The sequence below is a fragment of the Pinus tabuliformis genome, chromosome 5_2, assembly GCF_031772625.1.
Source record: "Pinus tabuliformis cultivar Carrire ecotype Pingquan chromosome 5_2, CPIR1, whole genome shotgun sequence".
Lineage (NCBI taxonomy): Eukaryota > Viridiplantae > Streptophyta > Pinopsida > Pinales > Pinaceae > Pinus > Pinus tabuliformis.
Window position 1 is genome coordinate 189,274,514 of NC_142306.1, and position 9,516 is coordinate 189,284,029.

General features: G+C 39.9%; 1 protein-coding gene across 1 annotated transcript; it reads left to right on the forward strand.

Annotated features, from left to right (window-relative positions):
- The first annotated feature begins 8,619 nt into the window (after positions 1 to 8,619).
- On the forward strand, positions 8,620 to 9,096 carry LOC149158199 (uncharacterized). The gene has a single exon (XM_089433911.1). It carries the CDS (start codon positions 8,620 to 8,622, stop codon positions 9,094 to 9,096), a length of 477 nt encoding a protein of 158 aa, XP_089290037.1.
- The last annotated feature ends 420 nt before the right edge of the window (positions 9,097 to 9,516 follow it).

The window sequence follows — 9,516 nt, forward strand, 5'->3', positions numbered from 1 at the left end:
TTGGTGCAAGATGCCTTTGTTTGTTGAAATTTTACATGTTTTACTATAGGTTAACATGTATATGGAGTGATAAATCTTGCATAAGTTTGTTTCTTTGAAGGAGAAACTAACCATTCCATTTCTCTGCACTATATGTACTCTTCTTTTTCTAAACATTGAGCATAAAGAGAAGCAGTCATGCCATTAGAGTTGATCCAAGGAGATGTATCCCAGGAGGGGTGAACTCCTTTAACAATGGCTGGTGTATTATTGATTGATGCATGCTTCCATTCAATATTTTGATTTCATGTTCAAAGTTTTTCATGAAATTAACTTAAGAAAATACACATAAAAAGTCATGTTTTTACTTGCTATTTTGGAGTACAAACCTCAAGCACATTTTTGTATTCTGATGAGGATCTTAGCATAGAAAACTAATATTCCACATTCATATCAAGTTGGTATCAGAGCACTGGTTTTCTTTGTGCAAGGAGGAATTGATTGTTGTTTGCAAGTGAATGTGTTTTGAAGCTCAAGTGAGGAGAAGGTTTTGGAAAGGAGAGAAAGATTGTTATAATCTCTACCACCAGTTCTACCTCAAGTTGTAGTAGAAGCTTCAAGAAAAACATGTCCCAAGGAGGAGAGCCTACAAGAATGTTAGAGGATGTGAAGGCTTTTAGAAAGGTTTTCTTAGATATGGAAGAATGGTGAAAGTCCTCTATGAAGAGAGGAATACCAAATTGCAAGGCGAAAGCTCTAGACCTCCAAGAGGAGAATGTTCTCTAAGGGAAGAAGGTAACAAGAATGGTGATAAACCACCATCTTCTCCATAATCTTCATGTTTTTATACAACTCTTATGCAAGATTCTAGTGTAGAAAGTCCCTTAGAGAAGGAAGATGGACAAGTTTGCACATTTTTTCCACATGATGTGGAGGATGAGGTTCTATCAGCACCCAAATTCAATGAGCTGAATTAAGAGAGCCAAAGAGTCCAAGATGACACAACCAAAATCAAAAGAGAGTTTGAAAACATCTTTGTATCTCAATAAAAAGACAAGGAAAATGGTAAGAAATTACATGCTTCTTCTTTACATGAAAGTTTTGATGTAAATTCATTTGCAGCCTTTGAAAAACACAGTAAAGGCATTGGATCCAAGCTCTTGATCAAGATCGATTACAAGGGAGGAGGCCTTGGAATCAACTATAAAGGCATTAAAAATCCAATTGAGGCAAAAGAGAAGCCTAAATATGAAGGCTTAGGCTATGCTGCAAAAGAAGAATGGTCTTCTAGCGATAACTCATGGGTATCGTGTTCCTTTTGCCATAAGAGAGGACATGAAGAGGCAAGATGTTGGGATTTGCATCTAGAATTGGTACCTACTTGGTTCTTCAAGTATAAGGAGGACTTGAAATGAAAAAAATCTCCAAAGAGAGATGAACAAGTTGAAGAAGAAATGAAGTTAATTTCTTCTTTCCACGCAAATTCCTCACGCAAGAAGTGTAAGACAAAGGACAACAAAAAGAGGTATAATCGTCATGTTAATTCAAATGCTTTTCATAATGGAAAACAATATGTTGATTTGAATAAAATGTTGAGGAATGTGTTTCCATGCACCTTTTGCCTTTCATCTAACCATTGTGTAGATAAGTGTTATAAAAGGAAATCGGTCATCAAGAAGATGTTTATGTCTAATGGAATTGAGACCGAAAAGAGAAGATCTCATCCAAGGTTAAAGACATGTGAGCCAAGAGAAGCTCAAAGTAACTTTTGCACTCATTGCAATATCAGTGGGAATTGGGGCGAGAAGTGTTTTAAATTGTTTCCACGACTTCATCCTAGCAAGGGCAGGCAAATTATGCAAGCACCAGAAGAGGAAGCGACAAAAGAAAAAGTGGTGCAAGAGGTGACCATCCCTAAAGCAGCTCCAAAAGGAGAAAAATTTCAAATAGAGGGTTCATTTACCTGGCTAGGTAAGAAATGGGCGGACTATTTGTCCAGATGAAGTTTCTAAATCTTTGTTTTGCACTAGTTTCATATCCCCATAGTTGGGCACTTTGTAAAAGTGATGTTCATAAATAAATCACTTATATGTAACAATGTTTTCTTTGGCATTGTTATGTTAGTTTGGCTTGTTGATAGTCAATTTGAATGGAAAATTTGGGAGTCAAGTTTATTCCATCTTGTAAAATGCATTTCTATTTGTAGTTTAATAAAACATTTTAAAATTGTTGTATGAGTAGTCGCTACACATTTAGTATGTTACAAATGTGTTAAGCACTCATTTATACAAGTATTCACTATGTGAAACTTGTTTGGGTTCATTTGTCAAAGTATTTTTGGGATCTTATCCTTTATAAGGATTTTGCAAAAGAGTGCCATGGGAATTCGTCTTGGGAAATATGTTGTTGTGGATGGCCATAGCGACATGGACAAGTCGAGAAGGACATTGAACTTGAATTCTTTGGTCGGGTTATATTTCAAGTCCAGCTTAAAAAAAGAGTCAAGACAAGTAAAATTCAAGGCACTACAATCATCAATTGGATCGAGTCTGGAAAACTGAAGGAAGTGTACCTTCAAATGATGAACAATTGAAAGTGAAATTTTGGGGACCAAAAGTTTTCAATGGGGAAGAGTGATTAGGAGCTCAAAATTTTCCCAAAATTCGAAGTTTTCAGAATGGTTTGGAACCTAAACGACTGCCTAGATCTCGTCATCCTAATTATGACACAACTCATTTCGCGAAAACACTAATATCATATGTTCAAGATATTGTGTGCTGATCGTTTTCTCAAACATGCAAAAATTTTGCGGGTGTTGACAGGGATGCTCACTGGGCATCCGTACAGAACAGTGAACAAAAGGAATATTCTTGGTATATTTTGGTGGTATATTCCTTCAGCATATTATTTGGAATATTATCCAAGCTTGGTGGAATCATTCTATTGGTCACATATTTTTTATTTGGGCCAATGAGGAGCTGACACGTGGCTAAGACTAAGGCCACCACATGTCCTCCTCGTGTTAATGGAAAATTTGTTATGGCAGATAGGGTGGAGGCCAGGCTCGACCTCATGACCTCCCATAGCATAGAAAAACCACTTACCATTGAGCCCGCACAGTGTTACTTAACCATATGGGGGAGGTGCATATAATTAAATTTGTATGATTTGCGAGTTGAGGGGATGGGACTGTGGTTAACCCCCAAACCCCGTCCACAGACCATGGTTAGGGGCTAACCACAACCCCAAAACCCTAACATCTACCAATAGCCATAACAACAAACCAGCCATGTGAACAGAAATGTGGAAGGTGGAGTGGGGGGCCTGTCCGGTGGGGACGGGCGTTTGGCCTTAGCCCCTGGGCATGTGGCCCCCCCATGTGGCCATAATTTTCAAAACTAAGGCATTAGAGGACGTTTTAAAGTTCCGACAATTTCACCCAATTTTTGACGAAAATTTCACTAAGTTATAGCGCTTGGCGAGTGAAATTGTAGGATGATGCCAGATTTTGGGAAAATGTAGAGCGAATAGTGGGAAAACTAGGAGAGGTCATAACTTCTCCAATTTTCGACTAAATTGGGTGTAAAAAAAGGCTAGATAGCCATTTTTGGACATTCTGGACCCATTGGAGTAGGTCTGATAATCAAATGAGAACTTTTAGATAGGTTTCTTACAGGTTGAAGTCTATGGGTGCCATGGTCAACCAGAGTATTGAATCAATTTATGGAGGAGTTTGAAGATGGAGATGACCTTGCAGGGGTTTTCCAGCCTTCATGTGCTTTATGCAACATATATTACAATAATGATGTAACTTTTATTCCTCTTTTCTCTATGTTTTTTGGAGAAGAGACTTGTTTATGTACTTCAAGTGGATTGTGGTACCGTTGATACTCTTTGAAGTTGGAGTATGGGATCTTGGTGCAAGATGCCTTTGTATGCTGAAATTTTACATGTTTTACTGTAGGTTAACATGTATATGGAGTGATAACTCTTGTAGAAGTTTTTTTCTATGAAGGAGAAACTAACCATTCCATTTCTCAGTACTTTATGTACTCTTCTTTTTCTAACTATTGAGCATAAAGAGAAGGGGTCATGCCATTAGAGCTCATCCATGGAGATGTATCCTAGGAGGGGTGAACTCCTTTAACAATGGCTGGTGTATTACTGATTGATGCATGCTTCCATTCAGTGTTTTGATTTCATGTTCAAAATTTTTCATAAAATTAACTTAAGAAAACACACATTAAAACTCATGTTTTTACTTATTATTTTGGAGTACAAACCTCAAGCACATTTTCATATTCTGATGAGGATCTTAGCATATAAAACTAATATTCCACATTCAGATCACCTTCCATCTCGATTATGGAATCCTGTTGATCTGTCTTCTAGTTTTCTAGTGCCATGTAGATCTTGGGCATAACACTTTCCACATCTCCCATAGTCTGTGCTTCATGTACATTGTACAGTTTCGGGCCATTGTGTTTGCATTGTGGGAAATCTTGTCTCAAATGATTTTCTCTTCACTTCTAGCACTTATGTGGACCCTTTCCATAACTCTTGGCTCCTTCTTGAGTATAAATATGTTTGCCTACAATATTAAGTATTTGTTGACTCTTTTGAGTAACAGGGGAAATATTTGATTCATTAATCATTTTTTTCCTTTTTCCTTTGAGCTTGGCATTGTTTTTATACTTCCAATTGCATAACAAAATATTGATTTTTAAAGGAATCATTTAATGTTTGAGGCTCATGGATCTCAATTTGATCTCTGAATGATAGAGGTATCCCACTAATGAACCTTTCAACTTTTTCCTTCTCATCTTTAAGATATGGCACATATCTCAACAATTCCAGAAACTTAATGGTGTATTCTTCATCTAACATTGGTCCCATTCTGAGATCATAAAATTATTTTTCCTTGTTGTCATAGTAGTTCTCTGATAAATATTTTTCTCTTAATATCCTTTCAAATTCATTCCAATTCAAGTTATCTTCAGTTATCCCCTTGACATTCTTCAAATCTTCCCACCATATGTCTATTTTTCCCTTTAGACTATAGGTGGCTAGCTTTTCTTTCATGTTCTCAAAATAGTTATGGATTTTGTTCTTCATTCTAAGCAACCAAGCTTCTGCATATTCATATTTCTTCATCTCACCATCAAATGTTGGTGGTTTGGCCTACTTAAATTCCCTTGGCATATGCCCCCTTTATCTCCTTCTCTAATGATGACGATGATAATGATTATGCCTCTTGGTAGAAGGACTAGAATTTCTACCAAAGTGATGCCCGTAAGTGATATATATTCTCTCTAAGGTACTCAATGGTGCATTCCCTCTCATTTTGTCTTCACTTTCCCTCTTGTGCCTCTTCCTGAACCTCTTACCATCTACCCCATTCATTCTCTCTTTTGGTTCATGTTCCGCATAAATTGTACACCTAAGGCACAATGCTCATAGTAGGGTGTTTCACCTAAAGTTTACACCTAAGGCACAACACTCATAGTATGGGTTGTCATTTTGTTCCATACTTTGAGCATTACACCTTAGGTGTACACTTTAGGTGACAATAGTTCCCAAGGGCTCTGCCTATCTCTATGATTAACCTCTAGTTCATATTTCCTTTGTTTGTTTAACTCAAAAATGCCTTGTAGTATCATTGTATTTATGTTAGCTTGATTTTCATGATCCCTTACCAACCTTTCATTATCATCCTTAGAGCTCCTAAAATCATCCCTTAGGCTCCTCAAGTATGCATTAAGTCTGGAGAGTTTTCCCCTCCCCCTTGGCCAATTATTCTTTCTTCTTTCTGATGTTGTGTGTGGTCAGAACTATATTCTACCATCTTGTTGATCATTTCTTGGTTTTAATTAGGGTCTATGTCATTCCATCCTTTGATGTTATTGGTGATATTCATAAGCTTCCATGCACACACACCCCTGTTAACTTAATAAAATTCAACATACATAGTGAAGGTCATCACCTTGATTCCTATCTGGAGGTTGTTGATATGTGGCTGCTTGAAACCAATCACATTAGGTTAAAACATAAATATCAACAAAACTACAAAAAATCATTAGCATATATCACAATAAGATCAGGTCACACTTTGGTATCATGCTACATGATTAAATCAAAAGGTAAGCATATAAACCATACATGCAATCAACAAATCACTCATTGGATTTTAACACCTAAACATTTTCTTTATCCATTTTATGAAATTCAATATGAAACCTTTTTGCTTGGTTAACTTTGTAACAAAGTACCAACTTATTTCAAAGGGACTGGGGTGAACCTAACTATTGTTTTTCCATGATAGAGCCCATCCAATCCAAGTGTTGAACATGGGTGCTCTGATACCACTTTGTAACACACCCCCTCTTAATCCCAGCCAAAACCACAACTTAGAAGGAGTTGGTTACTAGTTATGCCAACCCGAGATCCAAGGCAGCGTTATGGAAATGGGGTTTAAAAAAAAATCGACCTTTTCAACTTCCTCAAAACTTCAAATGGCTGACATGATTGCATTCATCTCATCGATATGAGTCTAATGATATAAATTTTATCCCAATATGACATCGTATCAGAAGTTATGGCCACGTAAATATTTTGTGCCACATCATCAATTCACCACATGGCCCCCACGTGGCACCCACATGGTTGTCCTTGTCAGCCTCCTCACTGCCACTTGGAATTCATTTATTCGTTGTTGACTTGTTCATGACTCAAGGTCGTAACATATAATTATATGTATATGGTTACATATAATCCGCCAACTTGCTCACACTCCCTTTCTAAGGTAATAAAAACAACCCCCCAATGACACATCACCTCAGAGAAAACCCCATCTCGGAGGAAACCACCTCAGAAAAACTCTATCACACCAAGTTCCTCAATCATCGGGGTCTGATTTTTTGAGGCTTAGCCATGTCTCCCAAGAGGAAACTCACCTCGATGTAAACCCACCTCAGAGGAAACTCCGAAGGGACCTCGTGCTAAATTTCCGAGAATATATCAACGCAACCCCACTCGCTTAACCCTTTCACATGTCACCCCAGAGAAAAGTATCTTGCAAGAAACTTTGAGAGACTATGCACTCAGTCATCAAAATGAAGAAATTTGTTGGAATTTGATGGAAAATCATATGTTAAGAGACGAAGAATGTTCAGGGCCACGAGGTTGAAAAATCAAATTGTTGGGATAGAAGTTTAAGTACGATAAATGAAAGAAACCACTTTTCCATCTCGGAACATAACCTATTGGACAAAATGATCTCGGAGGATTAGAGAGGAGAGATGTTGCAATAACTTACAATATTTTATATTCTTGCATCTGAGTCATCAACAAAAGGTCGTATGGGATGGAGTTTTGAAAGCGTCGAGAGCTTACCATAGTAGGGTTGTGCCTGTCATATGTTATACACCACACTTATAGAGACTTATCCTATGCCTCAACTGCAGTGGTTCTGTGAATATTTGAACCTAGCATCGGAACTTTGCCCATCTCTCTTATGGTTGTTATATGGCCCACTCTGGAGCTATCTCTCCTGAGATTTCCACAGGAGTTATGCCTGACCCATTCATCCTAGATATATATATATATACATACGATTTATTATTTCCACCACAGACCCCATCATGAAATATGGTGGAGCTCTGGGCGTTTTACCCTAGCCATGCTTATGGTTAGCTTCAGACATCTATAACCTCCCACTGAGCATCGTTGGCTCCCTCTACTACCAAATGCCCTCTGCATGCACTCTTGCCTCTATGATCTCATGGTTACAATCTCCGTTCCCAGCTACAGGATGGAAGACATGGACCTTGAAATGGTCGACTACTCACTGGACCCTTACCCTAATCAAGGTATTTTATGGCACCCTAACCCTATGCCGGCCCTAGTTTCTTAGAACTCTTCTAGTGCTTCATCGCTATCGAACCCATCTCTGGTTGTCTCCCTCTTTGGGTTTTTTGCATCCACCCTCCATATAGCAACCCTATCCATGGATTCCCTGAGCCTCGATTTCCCCCCACTCTCTCCCGAGACCTAAACCTTCTGGCCGCCTGCATGCCCTCATCCCCATCTTTTGATCCTGCGCCTCCAGTGAACCACCTCTTCCAAGAAAACCCTTCCCCTCCCTCGGGTCTCGACATTTCTGTGGATCCTGTACCAAAGTCCCAGGGTCACGGCTCTCCCATCGGCTCCGCGACGGTGACCTCTTCGACTCCTCCATCTGGGTGCTTTGAAACCCTGGTCATCAAAGTAAGGACTGTGACGTAGCAAACTCAGCAGGAGATTCTAAGTCCTTTGGATTCTTTACAGGACCATCCAACCATGCCCAGAACTGGGAAAAGGAAAATCAAGTGTATAAAGGCCTCCAAGAAAGACTTCACTATCAAATTTGGAAAAGGACTCACCATGGGGGAAGTAGCAGACACTGCAGGAAAATTCTTGGTGGATAGGGTTCACAGGAGAACCTATTCTGCGGAGCGACTTGGACTTTGGGTAAAAGGGTTATGGGGAAAAATATTTAAAGAGTTACCTGAGGTGCAAATCCTGCCCCAAGAATGGTTCACGCTCCATTTCGCCCTAGAAGAGTACACAGACATGGTGCTTGCCAGGTACTAGCACATAGAAATGGCCCCGGTCCTACTAAAACGATGGAGTCCACTCTTTGATTCAGAAAGAGAGAAGATTGGGGCAGGACCCCTTTGGGTAAGATTGCCTAGCTTACCCCTTCAATACTGGTATGAAGAGGTTTTTTTGCGTATCAGGAATACCCTGGGCACCTACCTGGACTATGACAAGTCCTTCATACAGTCAAAGAACCGCACTCTTGTTCACATTCTGGTGCACCTGGATGCTCAGGAAGGTTTGGAGGAGAAAATAACCTTGCAGTGGTGGAACTTCACAAGGATCAAAATCCTAGACTACGATGGCATGTTGTTCAGGTGCCACAAATTAGGGCATCTATTCAAAGAATTCCCCTTGATTCAAAAGTCTCTCGATCTGCTAGTGGGCACAGATGGGGGGATGGGCAAGTCTACTGCAGCTTCCCCTAAGAAGACTCTATCAGCAATAGTTTCTTCGACCAGGAAGGATACCACAGCTTAGCAAACTCAGCAGGCTCTTGTCAACTACCCTCGTCCACCATCTCTGTCAATGACTCGATCAAGGGCAACAATAGAGGTTGCACGCTCCTCGAGTATTCCACTCTTTTCCCACCTTATTTTTTCTTCTTCTATTGCAAGTACTACACTCCATCTGCATAATGCATCAGTTTTGGATAATTCAGGCATCCTTCCTCCAATCCCTTGCCCCCTAACCTCCCACCAGCCTATTTTCTCTGCAACCTTCCCTCTAGAATCCTCCTCTGCCCCTCCCCCTCCACCCCCTGCACCATCTAACCCCCCCCCCCCGCTCATACAATATTCGTCCCCGCTCTCTCTCATCTGAATCCTCCTCGTCCCACTCTGGATTGGGCCTCTCCACCCCTTTTCTACCCCTCAAGCCCCCCTACGGTTGCAATTCCTT